Source organism: Saccopteryx bilineata, chromosome 3, assembly GCF_036850765.1.
Source record: "Saccopteryx bilineata isolate mSacBil1 chromosome 3, mSacBil1_pri_phased_curated, whole genome shotgun sequence".
Lineage (NCBI taxonomy): Eukaryota > Metazoa > Chordata > Mammalia > Chiroptera > Emballonuridae > Saccopteryx > Saccopteryx bilineata.
Genome location: NC_089492.1, coordinates 271,987,596 through 272,004,869, shown reverse-complemented (window position 1 = coordinate 272,004,869; position 17,274 = coordinate 271,987,596). Strand labels below are relative to the sequence as shown.

General features: G+C 50.1%; 1 protein-coding gene across 2 annotated transcripts; it reads left to right on the top strand.

The window, feature by feature from the left end:
• The first annotated feature begins 658 nt into the window (after positions 1-658).
• Positions 659-2,191, top strand: RAB42 (RAB42, member RAS oncogene family). 2 transcript variants are annotated; one of them, XM_066265108.1, is made up of 2 exons: positions 659-937; positions 1,654-2,191. In XM_066265108.1, the coding sequence occupies exons 1-2, from the start codon at positions 663-665 to the stop codon at positions 2,075-2,077; spliced, it is 699 nt and encodes a 232-aa protein (XP_066121205.1). In that variant the 5' UTR covers positions 659-662; the 3' UTR covers positions 2,078-2,191. The 2 variants fall into 2 exon arrangements, with proteins under 2 accessions (XP_066121205.1, XP_066121206.1); XM_066265109.1 differs by having other exon boundaries at positions 828-937; positions 1,743-2,191.
• The last annotated feature ends 15,083 nt before the right edge of the window (positions 2,192-17,274 follow it).

The window sequence follows — 17,274 nt, the reverse complement described above, 5'->3', positions numbered from 1 at the left end:
CTAGAGTGGTGTCTCCAGGTCCAGCGGCAGAGACCCAACTGTGGACTAACAGAGTGGGGCTAGGGAGAGAAGCCATCTCAACAGATGAATGAATGACATGGCCCCTCCAGCACTGTTAGTCTCAGGCCAGTGCATGTTTGGTTTTTGTTCCTCCTCCGTCCTCCTGCAGACATCTGGTTCAATCTTTTCATCCAGTGAATCAAGGGTTACTTTTTTTTTTATTTACTTTTTTAGATTTTATTTATTCATTTTTATTAGAGAGAAAGGGAGGAGAGAGAGAGAGGGAGAGATAGAGAGAGAACAGGGGGAGGAGCTGGAAGCATCAACTCCCATATGTGCCTTGACCGGGCAAGCCCAGGGTTTTGAACCGGCGACCTCAGCATTCCAGGTCGACGCTTTATCCACTGCGCCACCACAGGTCAGGCCTCAAGGGTTACTATTAGCCACATTTTACAGAGGAGAAAACTGAGGCTCAGAGAGTAAGTGACTTGCCCAGGTGCTTCCACTTGCTAGTTTCCTCAGGGTCAAGTCTCCTGAGGAAAATTCTCCAGGCTCCAGAGCCCCTTTGTCCAGTGACCAGTCCCCAGTGGCTTTGTTGGGAGGGGCGGGGGCGGGGACACCCTTCCCGGTCGCGGGGCAGGCAGGGCGGGGCCGGACAAACAATGACCGCCAGACGGACAAAAGCCGAGACTCGAGTCTTGGAGGCTGTGGGCTGCCGCTACCAATTTCGGATCGCGCTGCTTGGGGACGCGGCGGTGGGCAAGACGTCGCTGCTGCGGCGCTACGTGGAGGGCGTTCCGGGGAGTCTGGAGCCCGAGCGGGAGTCGCATCCGGAGCCCACCGTGGGCGTCGAGTTCTACAGCCGCGCGCTGCAGCTGCGGGCCGGGCCGTGGGTCAAGCTGCAGCTCTGGGACACCGCGGGCCTGGAGCGCTTCAGGTGCGGCGTGGAGCAGGGTGCTGTGGCTGCGAGGTGGGCGGAGGAAGGACGAGAAGGGGGAGGCATGCCGGTCCACCGGGCCGTGGAGATCCCTCAGAGGGGTGAGCCTCAGTGGCCCAAATAGAGGTGTGTGTATCCTTGCCCTGGGTCCGAGGTCCTTCCTCTTGAGTCATTCAACCTACAAATACAGCTGGTGGGTCAAGCCCCTGAACCTGATGCTTAAGACTCGGTGTTCCCGTCTACCCTCACCCCCCACCCCCACCCCACCCCTGCTCCGAGGTCCATTCAAGTCTTGGGAACAGGGAAGGGACCGACATCGAAACCTGGAGAAACGAATGATGTGAGTGCTGAGGGGCCCACAGGAACACAGAGAGAAAGGAGAGATTTGTGTTGGCCTTGAAGGATGCGTGGGGGAGTTTGCCAGGCAGAGAAGGGGAAAACAGACCTTAGTCAGGACACATCAGGCTCCTCTCGGAATAAGAAATGGGCCTGAGAGTGTGTGCATCAAATTTACTCTCTGAGAAACACGCTGTCTCCTTGGCGGGGACAGAGACCAGGAACAGGGCACAAGGCAGTGTGAAATGAGCTATGATGGGGGTAAGGGGGTCAGGGGGCAGGGGTGGGGTAGCGGGTAGGGGAGACAGTCCGTGGATGCAGGGATGTCCTGCCTCTGGAGGAAGGTATAAGCTTCTCCCAACTTACTCCCCAATCCCCAGGTGCATCACCAGATCTTTTTATCGGAATGTGGTGGGTGTCCTGCTGGTTTTTGATGTGTCAAACAGGAAGTCCTTTGAACACATTCCAGACTGGCACCAGGAGTTCATGGCCTCTCAGGGTCCCCACGAGGCAGTTTTCCTGTTGATTGGCCACAAGAGTGACCTGCAGAGCGCGCGTTGTGTCTCAGCCCAGGAGGCAGAGGAGCTGGCTGCCTCTCTGGGCATGGCCTTCATTGAGACCTCAGCCAAAAATAACTACAATGTGGACCTGGCCTTCGACACACTCGTTGATGCCATCCAGCAGGCCCTGCAGCAGGGAGACATCAAGTTGGAGGAAGACTGGGGGGGCATTCGGCTCATCAACAAAACTCAGATCCCTGCGCTTCCCAGCCCAAAGCAGCATGCAGGCCCTTGCCAGTGCTGACTCTGGGAGGGAAAGGGTTAAAGCAGTGCCAGCCTGGGGGTGTGTGGTGGTGGTATGGAGGGAGTGTCTCCCCGAAGGGCAAATGGCACAATGTACCCAAACGGTTTATATAAAGTTTTCTGGCACAGTCCTGGCTCTTGGATTTTGAGGTCTTAGAGCTCAGCTCCTTTCCACCAGAAAGGTCTAAAAGCAGGTGTATAGCTTCCTGTTTTTGAGCTGGTTTCCTCATAAAAGACCGTACCTCAAGGGGGTGTGGGGGCATACAAATGGGATAATGGATAGGATTTGCTCAGCCAGAACCATCACATGCTGAGAACAGAATGACAAGAACTGTCCTCACCAATCTCTCCTGGCTGGGATGTGGCAGGTTCCAGCCAGCGTTCCTGGGTTGGGACGCTGAGACGCTGAGTCTGCACTCAGCTGCACAGGTGAGGAGGGCGCAGGAAATTTCAGGGGGAGCCTGGCTCCGAGCCTCCTGAGGGCCTCAGGCTTGGATGAGTCTAGCAAGGGGTTAACGTGTGGTTGTTGCTGCCCAACGCCCCTGGTCCAAGGGGCTGGATCTGGATCTGGGAGGCAAGGCTGAAGAACCCATAGCCATCTCCTTACCCCATCCCACCCCAGACCCCCCAGCTGCTGGGAGTCTTGCGGAATGAGAAGCCGACTCTCTGGGAACTCCCCACCCCTCAGAGGCAGCGCACATCCAGTGCCTATCTAAGGGTAGGAGGGTATGCAAAGGCCCAGCCTCTTCTCCCAACCAAACAACTCTGTACATCAAACACTGCTTTATCACTTTTGTTTTTCTTTTTTTTTTTTTTTTGACAGAGACAGAGAGAGAGAGAGAGTCAGAGACAGGGACAGACACACAGAGATTAGAAGCATCAATTCTTCATTGCAGCTCCTTAGTTGTTCAGTGATTGCTTTTTCTTTTTTTTTTTTTTTTTTTTTAAATTTTTTTTAAATTTTATTTATTCATTTTAGAGAGGAGAGAGAGAGGGAGAGAGAGACAGAGACAGGGGGGAGGAGCTGGAAGCATCAACTCCCGTATGTGCCTTGACCAGGCAAGCCCAGGGTTTCGAACCGGCGACCTCAGCATTTCTAGGTCGACGCTTTATCCACTGCGCCACCACAGGTCAGGCCAAACACTGCTTTATCACTTATTATGAAGTTAATTGAAGCCACTGTTGTGACATCACAGATAAATCCTCCCTCTGCTCAATCCTGCTTCCTTCCTTTCCTCTGTCAAATGGGTCTTGATCTCAGTAATGCCCTAATAGAGTTGACCCTTGAAAAGCATGGTTTTGAACTATTTGAACTGTGCAGGTTCGCTTATATGTGGATTTTTCCAATTGGCCCACGCAGTTCAAATCTGTTATTCAAGTGAACTCCACAGCTGGGAATCTGTGTTTGTGGCTGGGGAGGGGGGCAGTGTAGTTACACACAGATTTTCCATTGTGCAGGAGGTCAGCACCCCTAACCCCAGAGTTGTTCATTACAGTTGTTCAACTGTAAATGTCTACACACGAATTGCCATCTCAGAATCTGCCTCTTGGGGAACCTAATTTGCAACAGAAATTGCTAGGCAGAGGATGTCTTGGAGCAAAGAATGTTTCAGGCCCTGGTTGGTTGGCTCAGTGGTAGAGTGTCGGCCTGGCGTGCAGGAGTCCCAGGTTCAATTCCCGGCCAGGGCACACAGGAAAAGTGTCCATCTGCTTCTCTACCCCTCCCCCTCTCCTTCCTTTCTGTCTCTCTCTTCCCCTCCCACAGCCAAGGCTCCACTGGAGCAAAGTTGGCCCGGGCGCTGAGGATGGCTCTGTGGCCTCTGCCTCAGGCGCTAGAATGGCTCTGGTCGCAACAGAGCGACGTCCCGGATGGACAGAGCATCGTCCCCTGGTGGGCATGCCGGGTGGATCCTGGTCGGGCGCATGCAGGAGTCTGACTGCCTCTCCATTTCCAACTTCAGAAAAATACAAAAAAAAAAACAACAACAAAAAACAAAGAATGTTTCATGGAAGAGATGGTGTTTATGTTGGGAAGAATCTCAACAGATGTACAAGCCATTTAGCTCAGTCAGAGTGTGCCGGGGTCCAGCCCCGGGGAGAATCCAGGGGTCCCACAGGAAGAGACGGCGTTGGCACGAATCGAGTGAGAGAGCCGAATTCTTTTCTTTCTCTTTATTCTCTTGTTAGCATTTACTGCCAGGCATCTCTGCCAAATGCTAGTCTAGCTTTCTTTTTATGCACACTCACTAAGTTACAATCACATGGTATTTTGAATACATCATTGTTTTTGTTTTACTATGGTTACATATTTCTAGATAACAGTTAATTCATATCTATAAGCTACAAATCAGGTGGTAAGTCATTCAAAGTACAGTTATACAATAACTTGAATAGCAATAACAATATTGGTACAAACTTCTAAAAGATTAGTACTAATTAATAACTCTACCATTGTTGTGAGTCAAGGGCACAGAGAGAGATTAGCAGAGGAAATCATCAAGGACTAGCAAAGGACCACCGCTTGCTCAGGCAAATGGCCTTGAGTTCATGCAGTGTCCTAATTTTTTCACAAGACTACAAAAAGCTTGTTTTACTGAGAAATTGGCATAACATCAAGAGTAACTTTTGCTTAAAGATACATAGAGTGCGCCTGACCTGTGGTGGCGCAGTGGATAAAGTGTCAACCTGGAAATGCTGAGGTCGCCAGTTCGAAACCCTGGGCTTGCCTGGTCAAGGCACATATGGGAGTTGATGCTTCCAGCTCCTCCCCCCTTCTCTCTCTTCTCTCTCTCTCTCTGTGTCTCTCTCTCTCGCCCTCTCTCTCTCCTCTCTAAAAAAAATGAATAAATAAAAAAAATCAATCAATAAAATCTTAAAAAAAAAAAGATACATAGAGTGCACCTGCAAGATAGCTTAGTAGCAACATAATATCAGAAGGCATTAATTGCTATTGCTGCTATGGATCCCACCACATTCCTCTCCTTATTCTTGGAAAATACAAAAATCTCATGAGAATGTTTTACTGAGAAAAGCCCAGCAACTGCCTTCAGTCACAAAACAAGTCTGTTAAGAAAACATTCTTTGGCCCTGGCTGGATGGCTCAGCGGTAGAGCGTCGGCCTGGCGTGCGGGGAACCCGGGTTCTATTCCCGGCCAGGGCACATAGGAGAAGCGCCCATTTGCTTCTCCACCCCCCCCCTCCTTCCTCTCTGTCTCTTCCCCTCCCACAGCCAAGGCTCCATTGGAGCAAAGATGGCCCCGGGCGCTGGGGATGGCTCCTTGGCCTCTGCCCCAGGCACTAGAGTGGCTCTGGTCGCGGCAGAGCAACGCCCCGGAGGGGCAGAGCATCGCCCCCTGGTGGGCAGAGCGTCGCCCCTGGTGGGCGTGCCCGGTGGATCCCGGTTGGGCGCATGCAGAAGTCTGTCTGACTGTCTCTCCCCGTTTCCAGCTTCAGAAAAATACAAAAAAAAAAAAAAATTCTTTACTTGCCGGCTGTGCTCCCATCCAAGGCCACGCAACGGGCCACTCTGCTACACCTTACCTAAGATTCTATTGTCTAGTCAAATTTTATTTATTTATTTACTATATTCACACACTAGTTAAGTTCTAACTATATTCTTCTCAGAGTGTTTCACCATCTGCAGGTCAGGTAAGCAAGAAGAAAGGAAAGCTTCTCTACTCTATCACATGAAAAGGCTAGGGAGGAAAGATGATGAATTAAGTGAAGGCCGAAAGGTGCTCTGTGCACAGCCACTGCCTCCTATCCATTTACAAGTCACAATCTATTCTTTCTAACATGATTAATAAGAAGAAATTCTCCTACCAACTTAACCCTTTACGAGGGATATCATAGCCAGCCTCTTATGTTTATGAGCCCAGTTCAAGGGGCTTACAGGCTTTTCTGTGGAACTCACACCCTCTGTCTCATTTCCAAAGAAATCACTACAAATCTACAGGGAAAGCACAGTACTGTTATCCCTGTGCCACAAATAATAGCACACACCCAGAAAAGGGGGGATATAAGGCCAGATTAATTCAAAAAGTCAAAGGGGGAAGTATCGTGCCTTTCCTTTGCGGTGACTTTGTAAACCCACAGCCATTGGTCTTCTCTGCTGTGACTTTGTCAATCAGCAGTTTTTGATCTTCTGCTGTGACCTTGTCAGCCAGCAGTTGTGGGTCTTCTCCTGCTGTGACCTTGTCAGCCAGCAGTCGTTGATCGGCTCCCGACAAGAGTGCGTCCTGAAACACCAAGGTTGTGGGTTTGATTCTCAGTCAGGGCACATATAAGAAGCAACCAATGAATGTTTCTCTTTCTTTCTCTCCCTCTCTCTCTCTCTCAAATCAATCAGTCAATAAAAAAATTAAAAGTAAAACATTTAATTGGCCTGACCTGTGGTGGCACAGTGGATAAAGTGTTTGACCTGGAACGCTGAGGTCACCGGTTTGAAACCCTGGTCTTGCCTAGTCAAGGCACATATGGGAGTTGATGCTTCCTGCTCCTCCCCCTTTTCTCTTTCCCCCTTCTTTCTAAAATGAATAAATAAATAAATAATCTTTAAAAAATACATCTTTAAAAAATAAATTTTTTAAAAATAGTGAAACATTTAAAAAAAATCTCAACAGGTACAGAGGGTGTGTCTTGAAGATATCATTATGCCAGTGGGCGCAGGAAGACTATGGGCAGTTGCCACCGCAGAAAGAGTACAACTACTTAATTTACTTTGTGACTTGAAGCCAGTTACTTCACCTCTGAGTCTTTCTCTGTAACAGATTACTGATGCCTGACCTGGGGTGTGCAGTGGATAAAGTGTCGACCTGGAATGCTGAGGTCCCTGGATCGAAACCCTGGGCTTGCCTGGTCAAGGCACATATGGGAGTTGATGATTCCTGCTCCTCCTTTCTCTCTCTCTCTAAAATGAATAAATAATAAAAAACAAACAAACAAAAATAGGTGACTGGTGGCGCAGTGGAAAGAGCGTTGGACTGGGATGCAGAGGACTCAGGTTCGAGACCCCGAGGTCGCCAGCTTGAGCGCGGGTTCATCTGGTTTGAGCAAAAGCTCACCAACTTGAACCCAAGGTCGCTGGCTCCAACAAGGGGTTACTCGGTCTGCTGAAGGCCCACGGTCAAGGCACATATGAGAAAGCAATCAATGAACAACTAAGGTGTTGCAACGCGCAATGAAAAACTAATGATAGATGCTTCTCATCTCTCTCTGTTCCTGTCTGTCCCTGTCTATCCCTCTCTCTGTCTCTGTAAAAAAACAAAACAAAACAAACAAACAAAAAAAAAACAGGTGACTGGACTGATAACCCTTCCACGGAGGGTCTTGGGAGGAGGTTTTCAATCAGAGTGAGTTTCCTAGCTTCCCCCATGGCAGCAGGACAGGCGGGGTCTCCGTGCACTGTCTTCTCCCTGCTGCCTGCTTTTTTTTTTTTTTTGTATTTTTCTGAAGCTGGAAACGGGGAGAGACAGTCAGACAGACTCCCTTATGCGCCCGACCGGGATCCACCCAGCACGCCCACCAAGGGGCGATGCTCTGCCGCGACCAGAGCCACTCCAGCACCTGGGGCAGAGGCCAAGGAGCCATCCCCAGCGCCCAGGCCATCTTTGGTCCAATGGAGCCTTGGCTGCGGGAGGGGAAGAGAGAGACAGAGGAAGGAGAGGGGGAGGGGTGGAGAAGCAAATGGGCGCTTCTCCTGTGTGCCCTGGCCGGGAATCAAACCCGGGTCCCCCACACGCCAGGCCCATGCTCTACCGCTGAGCCAACCGGCCAGGGCCCCGCCTGCTTTATTTTTATGTATGTATGTATGTATTTATTGTTGCCTCCTTTTTTAATTTTTTTATTTAATTATTGACTTTAGAGAGAAGCCTGACCTGTGGTGGTGTGGTGGATAAAGTGTTGACCTGGAATGCTGAGGTTGCCAGTTCTAAACCCTGGGCTTGTATGGTCAAGGCACATATGAGAAGCAACTACTGCATGTTGATGCCTCCCGCTCCTTCCCCTTTTCTCTCTCTCTCTCTCTCTCAAAAAAAATTAATAAGTTAAAAGATTTTAGAGAGAGAAGAAGGGAGAGAGAAAGAGAGAGATAAACATCCATCCATTCCTGTATGTGCCCTGACTGGGGATGGAACCTGCGACCTTTGGGCATCGGGATGACACTCCAACTAACTGAGCTATCCTGCCAGGGCTCCTCTTTATTTATTTTTTTCCCCTTTTTTAAAAAAAAAAAAAATTTTATTTATTTATTTTTTTGTGGCAGAGACAGAGAGTCAGAGAGAGGAACAGATAGACAGGAAGGGAGAGAGACGAGAAACATCAATTCTTCATTGCGGCTCCTTAGTTGTTCATTGATTGCTTTCTCATATGTGCCTTGGCCGCGGGCCTTCAGCAGACCGAGTAACCCCTTGCTCGAGCCAGCGACCTTGGGCTCAAGCTGGTGAGCCCTGCTCAAACCAGATGAGCCTGCACTCAAGCTGGGGACCTCGGGGTCTTGAACTTGGGTCCTCCACATCCCAGTCCGATACTTTTCTATTTTAGAGGAGTGAGAGGAGGGGAGGTAGAGACAGACTCCCACATGCACCCCGACCAGGATCCACCCGGCAAGCCCACTAGGGGGCGATGCTCTGCCCATCTGGGGCCCTTGCTCCATTTCAACCCAGGACTCCTCTTTTTAAAACATCTTCACTCAGTGCGGAGGACCCGGGTTCGATTCCCGGCCAGGGCACACAGGAGAAGCGCACATTTGCTTCTCCACCCCTCCGCCGCGCCTTCCTCTCTGTCTCTCTCTTCCCCTCCCGCAGCCAAGGCTCCATTGGAGCAAAGATGGCCCGGGCGCTGGGGATGGCTCTGTGGCCTCTGCCCCAGGCGCTAGAGTGGCTCTGGTCGCAACATGGCGACACCCAGGAGGGTCGCAACATGGCGACGCCCAGGATGGGCAGAGCATCGCCCCCTGGTGGGCGTGCCGGGTGGATCCCGGTCGGGCGCATGCGGGAGTCTGTCTGACTGTCTCTCCCTGTTTCCAGCTTCAGAAAAATGCAAAAAAAAAATTAAAAAAAAAAAAAAAAAAAAACATCTTCACTCATACTTATGATAATCTTGCAAGGTTAGCACAATTATTCCCATTTCACAGATGGGAAAACTTGGGCCAGGAGAGAAAAATAATTTGCATATTATTATTCCTTCACCATATTAAAAAAAAATTTTTTTAAATTCATTTTTAGAGAGAGAGGAGAGAAAGAAGGGGGAAGGAGCAGGAAGCATCAACTCCCATATGTGCCTTGACCAGGCAAGCTCGGGGTTTCCTTTGAACCAGCAACCTCAGTGTTCCAGGTCGACGCTTTATCCCTTGCGCCAACACAGGTCAGACCACTATTTTTTTAAATGAGCATTTGCTCTGTTCTGGGTGCTGGGACACAGAGTTACCTTCTTGGTGCTGATGGTCTACTGCAAGAGAGAGAAAAAAACAAGTGAACAAGTGAGCCAAACTATTTTTTTTTTTTTTGGCAGAGTCAGAGAGAGTCAGAGAGAAAGGCAGATAGGGGCAGACAGACAGGAAGGGAGAGATGAGAAACATCAATTCTTTGCTGTGGCTCCTTAGTTATTCATTGATTGATTTCTCATATGTGCCTTGATTGGGAGCTACAGCAGGCCGAGTGACCCTTTGCTCGAGCCAGCGACCTAGGGCTCAAGCTGGTGAGCCTTGCTCAAACCAGATGAGTCCGCACTCAAGCTGGCAACCTTAGAGTCTCAAACCTGGGTCCTCCGCATCCCAGTCCGACGCTCTATCCACTGCACCACCGCCTGGTCATCCCCAAACTATTTTTACTTGTGTTAAGTGCTATAAAGACCACAGGTAAGGGAGATGGATTGAGTGATGAGGGTCACAGGTGGTTGGGGAGGGCCTCTGTGGGGAAAACAGCTGTGATAGGCTTGCTCACTGATTTCCCAGCTGCAAGCACTTTGCACAATTAGTGCATGAGCACGTGGCAGAAAGCCATATGTGTGTCTCTATGAAAATCTATGGGTGCTGCTTCTCCCAGATCACTCTCCCACCACTGTGAGGTGCTGCCTGGGTGCCATTCCTGATTCCCTCCTCGGCCACCGCGAGGGACGGGGTTCCTGATACCTTGCCGTCCACTGTGAAAAGCAGTTTCCTTTGTTTATCCCTCGCCCATCCCTACTAGCCTCCAATAAACGGGTAATGGTCCAACCCTTTCCGGCTCCACAGTTCCTTTACCATCTGCCCGAATTCTATGTGAACCTTCCCGGCCTCGAATACCAGCATTACGGCCTCTCTGAGATGACCTAGAGGAGAAAGAGCCAAGCTAAGAGCAGGGACATCTGGACAGAAGGAACAGCTGCCAGCACCGACTGGGCACTTCTTATGGGCTGTACAAGGTAGGTACTTTATAATTTCCCATTTTGCTGATACAGAGACTGAGGCCTAGAGAGGTTAAGGAGCCAGTAAGTAAAAGAGAGAGCCCGAGGCAAGTTAAGAGCTGGGCCTTCTCTAGGATTACGAGCCATGTGAGCAGCTGGAATGAAGTAAAGCAGCAGGGAGTGTGACCTTCACCTAAATCTGTGGTTTGCCTCAGGCCAGCACAGCTCCCAGTAACGATGCGGAATTAAGGAAACATACTCATCAAGAAAAAATGGGACCAGGAAGACTCTTCAAATGGTGACAGCAATATCAGAGTGCCCCACAGCCCAAGTTTGCTTTATTATATAGCCATATGCAAATCAAGGAAGTCCTTGTTACAAAGTTACACATCTGAGGCTAAAGCAGGAACTCTCCCAAGGCAAAAACAGGAATCCCCCCACCATGTATAAGTGAAATCAACCAACATCTGAACAAAGAGTAAGAGGAAGAAGAGCATATAAATTGCTTCTAGCAATTTAAGGAAGCAAGTGAAGTGGGTGCAAATACTCAGCTTCATAGCCAATATGGAGGTGGAGGCGGGGAGGACTCAGCCTTTTGCTAAACCTCCAGTCTACAAAGGCTTTTTGCCATTTACGGTCCACAACAGTGGTTCCTAACCCCCAGGATTGGAATTCCCCACACAGGAGCACAGGTTTGAACTGGACCTTGTTTGGGAGATAAGTGGCTTGTAAAGCCAGTAGCCACGGCCACCTGTCACATGGAGGGGCTCACACACTGTGAGGTATTTCTACTGCTAGCTGCTTATTTATTTTTTTATTTTATTTTTTTGTATTTTTCTTTTTCTTTTTCTTTTTTTTACATAGGCAGAGATAGACAGGGACAGACAGACAGGAAAGGAGAGAGAGATGAGAAGCATCAATCATTAGTTTTTCGTTGCACGTTGCAACTTCTTTTTTTTTTTTTTTCTGAAGCTGGAAACAGGGATCAGACTCCCGCATGCGCACGACCGGGATTCACCCGGCACGCCCACCAGGGGGCGATGCTCTGCCCCTCTGAGGCATCGCTCTGCCACAACCAGAGCCACTCTAGCGCCTGGGGCAGAGGCCAAGGAGCCATCCCCAGCGCCCGGGGCCATCTTTGCTCCAATGGAGCCTTGGCTGCGGGAGGGGAAGAGAGAGACAGAGAGGAAGGAGAGGGGGAGAGGGGGAGAAGCAGATGGGCGCCTCTCCTGTGTGCCCTGGCCAGGAATTGAACCCGGGACTTTTGCACGCCAGGCCGACGCTCTACCACTGAGCTAACCTGCCAGGGCCCAGCTGCTTATTTTATTTTATTTATTTATTTTATTTTTTTGTATTTTTCTGAAGTTGGAAACGAGGAGGCAGTCAGACAGACTCCCGCATGCGCCCGACCGGGATCCACCCGGCACGCCCACCAGGGGGTGATGCTCTGCCCATCTGGGGTGTCGCTCTGTTGCGACCAGAGCCACTCCAGCGCCTGGGGCAGAGGCCACACAGCCATCCCCAGCGCCCGGGCCATCTTTTGCTCCAATGGAGCCTTGGCTATGGAAGGGAAAGAGAGAGACAGAGAGGAAGGAGAGGGGGAGGGGTGGAGAAGCAGATGAGCGCTTCTCCTGTGTGCCCTGGCCGGGAATCGAACCCGGGACTTCCACACGCCAGGCCGAGGCTCTACCACTGAGCCAACTGGCCAGGGCCCCAGCTGCTTATTTTAAACCCTGCAGCAACACTGCGTGGTTGGGTTGATCTTGTCCATTTCACAGACAGGGACCTAAAAGTCCAGGACAGGAAACTGACATAGTGGAATCCGCCAGCCAGGCCAGGTTACTGCTCCAATAGCCTTCTCCACCGCTTTAGGCTGGCCCTGGAATCATCCTACCAGGCCCTGGGGCTCTGATCCCACCATCACAAGCTTCCTTAATGTGGCAAAACCTCTGGTGACTGTAAGCGCTTTAACGGGTATGGTTCTGGATGTGGCAGGAAGCAGCCCTGCCCAGGCCACTGGCTAGAGAAAAGGGAAGAACAGCCATGAAGGGAGGGGTGGGCTGACCTGAGAGAGCTGGAGCCGCACCTCCCACCACTGTCCTGAAGCAGGCCCTCTCTCCTGCAGCAGGCCCCGGTTTGCCGTCATTGCCATAGTTTAAGCCCCCTGATGTCTAGTGCAGACTGTGCCACTGAGGCTTTCGGGCCTCTAGGGTCTCCCCTGTGGTTCAGCATACAGATTGTCCCAGAAGGATCATCTGAAATTACAGATCCGGCCTGGCCACGCCCCTCCTAGAATCATTCCCTGGCTCCCACCACTTATAAGAGAAAATGCAAACCCTTCTTCTATTCTAGCCCCTCCACTTTCTGATCTGGCGCCTGCTGCATCTCCACCCACTTTGTCCTCCCTGGGCTTTGCACATGCTGATTCCTTTACCTGGGCACCCCCAGTCCTCTCCCCTCTCCTTGTGTTATCTGATCTCTCAACCATCATATTATTACAGCTGACAAAAATAGGGCAGGCTTTGTGGTCAAAGCTGGGTTTATCTGGGTGGGTCTCGATACACCAAAGTTGTGGGTTTAATCTCTGGTTAAGGTACATACAAGAATCAACCAAGCAATGCATATGTGGAGCAATAAATTGATGTCTGTCTGTCTGTCTCTGTCTCTGTCTCTGAAATCAATAACAAACACTTTGGCCTGATGGCTCAGTTGGTTAGAGCGTCATCCTGATCCACAGAGGTTGCCAGTTTGGATCCCTGGTCAGGGTACATAAAGAAACTGATGTTTCTGTCTCTCTCCCGTCTTCTGTCTCTAAAATCAATCAATTAAAACAATTAAAAAAGAAATAAACAAAACCTGGGTTTGAATTTAAGATTCGTTATTAGTTGTGGGAACCTGGGCAACTCAATCTTCCCAAGCTTCAGTAGGTTCATCTGTAAAATGGGGAAAATTATACCTAATTCATACAGTTTTTGAAAGGATTAGATGAGAAATCAAAGGTAGTGCTTGTCACACAGTAGGAATTCACAAAACGGAAGTCTCTCCTTAAGGATTTTTCTGTTAATCACTGTGATAGAACAGAGACTGCCCATGCAACCACTTTGGGGAAATAACAAGGATTCTAGGTTCTAACAAAGTTCTTAAAGGTCCTGACTCCCTTCTGTAGATGTGAAGTGGGCTCTGCTGCCTTACTAAGGGTGAAGTTTCAGAACCTTCCCTTTGGGTCTATTCCTGGGCTATTCTGAGCAAGCAAAGGCACCACGCTGGCCGAACCCTCCAGCTAGAGCAGCTGTGACAAGGTTGGGCTTCCTCACCTCCAGGCCTTTCTATGAGCTGCCTCCTCTGCCGGAAATATGCCGTCTACCCACCTCTTCTATATTTGGTTTGAAAACCTTGCACACCAGCCTGACTGGGCAGTGGCGCAGTGGATAGAGCTTCGGACTGGGATGCGGAGGACCCAGGTTCGAGACCCCGAGCTCGCCAGCTTGAGTGCGCGGGCTCATCTGGTTTGAACAAGGCTCACGAGCTTGAGCCCAAGGTCGCTGGCACAAGCAAGGGGTCACTCGGTCTGCTGAAGGCCCACGGTCAAGGCACATATGAGAAAGAATCAATGAACAACTAAGGTGCCCCAGCGAAGAATTGATGCTTCTCATCTCTCTCCCTTCCTGTCTGTCCCTATCTGTCCCTCTTTCTGACTCTCTGTCTCTGTCACAAAATAAATAAATAAATAAAATTCAAATGCTTTTAAAAAAAAGAAAACCTTGCACTCCAGGCCTGAATCCATCCCCTTCATCCCTTTGAAGGAAGAGAGCCAAAGTCTGACATCCATGGGAACCTTTTTTTTTTTTTTAACAGAGACAGAGAGAGCGTCAGAGATAGGGATAGACAGGGACAGACAGGAACAGAGAGATGAGAAGCATCAATCATTAGTTTTTTGTTGCACATTGTGACACCTTAGTTGTTCATTGATTACTCTCTCATATGTGCCTTGACTGCGGGCCTTCAGCAGACCGAGTAACCCCTTGCTGGAGTCAGCGACCTTGGGTCCAAGCTAGTGAGCCTTTGCTCAAACCAGATGAGCCCGCGCTCAAGCTGGAGACCTTGGAGTCTCGAACCTGGGTCCTTCCACATCCTAGTCCAACGTTCTATCCACTGCACCACCACCTGGTCAGGCCATAGGCACCTTTAGACCCTGTGTGCTCTAGGAGCCACCCAGCCCTCGTAGGCAAACTGCGGCTCGCGAGCCACATGCAGCTCTTTGGCCCCTTGAGTGTGGCTCTTCCACAAAATAACCATGAGTGGGCGCTACCTCGATAAGGAATGTACCTACCTATATAGCTTAAGTTTAAAAAATTTGGCTCTCGGCCCTGGCCAGTTGGCTCAGTGGTAGAGCATCGGCCTGGCGTGCAGGAGTCCCAGGTTTGATTTCCAGCCAGGGCACACAGGAGAAGCGCCCATCTGCTTCTCCACCCCTCCCCCTCTCCTTCCTCTCTGTCTCTCTCTTCCCCTCCCGCGTCCAAGGCTCCATTGGAGCAAAGTTGGCCTGGGTGCTGAGGATGGTTCCATGGTCTCTGCCTCAGGCACTAGAATGGCTCTGGTTGCAACAGAGCATTGGCCCAGATGGGCGGAGCGTTGCCCTCTGGTGGGCGTGCCAGGTGGATCCCGGTCGGGTGCATGCGGGAGTCTGTCTGACTGCCTCCCTGTTTCCAACTTCAGAAAAATACTAAAAAACAAAAAAAATTGGCTCTCAAAAGAAATTTAATCGTTGTAATGTTGATATTTGGCTCTTTTGACTAATGAGTTTGCCGACCACTAGGGGATGAAGACGAAAGATCCACCTTGCCCACCATGCGCAGGCTGAATGGGAGGGATCCTCTTTCTTCTACCACTGAGCCTCAGTCCCTTCGTGGTAAAATGAGAATTCACAGGCATGTTAGAGGATCAAGTATGACGACATGTGTTAAGTGCCCAATAAATGTTAAGTTCCTCTGCTAACCATCCCCTTTTATCTTTCCTGTTATTCCCTTGCCTGGAATGTCCTCCATCTCTGTCAAAATTCTGTTCATCCTTCAAGGCTTGGCCAAACCTAATATATCAGTTCCTTCCCTGAGACTTCAGGGCGCTCGAGTGGCTCTCTGGAGATCTGAAGCCCTGTTGTCTATATCTTCAAGGCCAGGGCTGATTCCCTTGGGAATGCTGCCTTGGGAACACTGAACTTTTAAAAACTATTATGGAAATTTTCAAACATCCCCAAAAATAAAGAAGCTAGTAAAAATTATAAAACAGGATAAAGAACTCCTTGTGTCCATAACTCAGCTTCAACAAATACCAACGGGAATGGCCCGCCTTGTTTGACTTTCCCTCTCACTGAAGGAATGTTTCTTCTTAGGATTCTGGCCCTGGCAGGCAGCAGGTTCTGTCGGTGGTTAGCAAGGGTGGGTGGGTCTTTCTAGGGTCCCTGGTTGGGACACTGCCTGTGGAAGTCCCCGATGGGAATGGCAAGCTTTGCATTGTACAGACTTAATTCCTGCAGAGAGAGGGCTGGCGCTGGGACTCCAGCCAGCAGAGAGGAAGAAGGGAGGTGTGGCCTGTTGCCCAGTCTTTCCAGCTACCACTTGGGGACCACTCAGGCTGGATATAGGACAAGGGCCTCTATTTTGGGGAAGCCCTACTTCTGTCTTGATGGAACCCAGCTCTGCAAGGTCGTTTCAAATGGCACTATGATGAGTCCTTGCAAAGGTGTTGTGGCAGCTTTCCTAAGGCTGGGCATAGGCGTGTCCCGAGGAGCCTAGACCAGGAAGCTCTTGGTCACCTTTGGGTTCTGGTTCCACTTCTGTCATTGCAAGTCTGAACTAGCCCCAGGGCTGCGTGATTTGTGCCTCTGGCCTTGCTTCTCTCCAGGGCTGCGTGATTTGTGCCTCTGACCTTGCTTCTCCTGTGGCCTCCAATGCCTGCGGATGCCCTCTGGCTGTAGCAGTCCCACATCAACGTGAGGAGACTGCTCTGTAGGCGAATCATCCCTGCTGACAGTACAGGGAGGGCATCTCAGTCAATGGCGTCCCCAGAGGGTGCAGGCAGACTTCTCTGTGCAATTTGTGGAGGTAGAGCATGGGCTTCAGGTGAAGCTTCAGTTCTGGGACGCAGCTGGCCAGGAAAGGTTGTGGTGAGTATGGCAGGGGCGGGCCATGATCCTGTTTTCTATACCACCCTCTCCCGATGGGGAGAGCCCATCTACTAGGAAGGTAAGGGACAGGAGGAGGGTCCTTGGATACCATGTAGAACGAGGGTGGTCAACCTTTTTATACCTACCGCCCACTTTTTTTTTTTTTTACAGGGACAGAGAGAGAGGGATAGATAGGGACAGACAGACAGGAATGGAAAGAGATGAGAAGCATCAATCATCAGTTTTTCGTTGCGACACCTTAGTTGTTCATTGATTGCTTTCTCATATGTGCCTTGACCACGGGCCTTCAGCAGACCGAGTAACCCCTTGCTCAAGCTAGCGACCTTGGGTCCAAGCTGGTGAGCTTTTGCTCAAACCAGATGAGCCCACGCTCCAGCTGGCGACCTCAGGGTCTTGAACCTGGGTCCTCCGCATCCCAATCTGACACTCTATTCATTGTGCCACTACCTGGTCAGGCCCTACCGCCCACTTTTGTATCTCTGTTAGTAGTAAAATTTTCTAACTGCTCACCAGTTCCACAGTAATGGTGATTTATAAAGTAGGGAAGTAACTTTACTTTATAAAATTTATAAAGCAGAGTTACAGCAAGTTAAAACATATAATAGCCTGACCAGGTGGTGGCTCAGTGGATA

What these genes read in the sequence shown, in the direction of transcription:
- RAB42 (XM_066265108.1), top strand. Translation starts at nt 663, where the DNA reads ATGACCGCCAGACGGACAAAAGCCGAGACTCGAGTCTTGGAGGCTGTG. An exon ending in GCGGGCCTGGAGCGCTTCAG is followed by an intron (nt 938 to 1,653) that starts GTGCGGCGTGGA and finishes CCCAATCCCCAG; the next exon opens with GTGCATCACCAGATCTTTTT.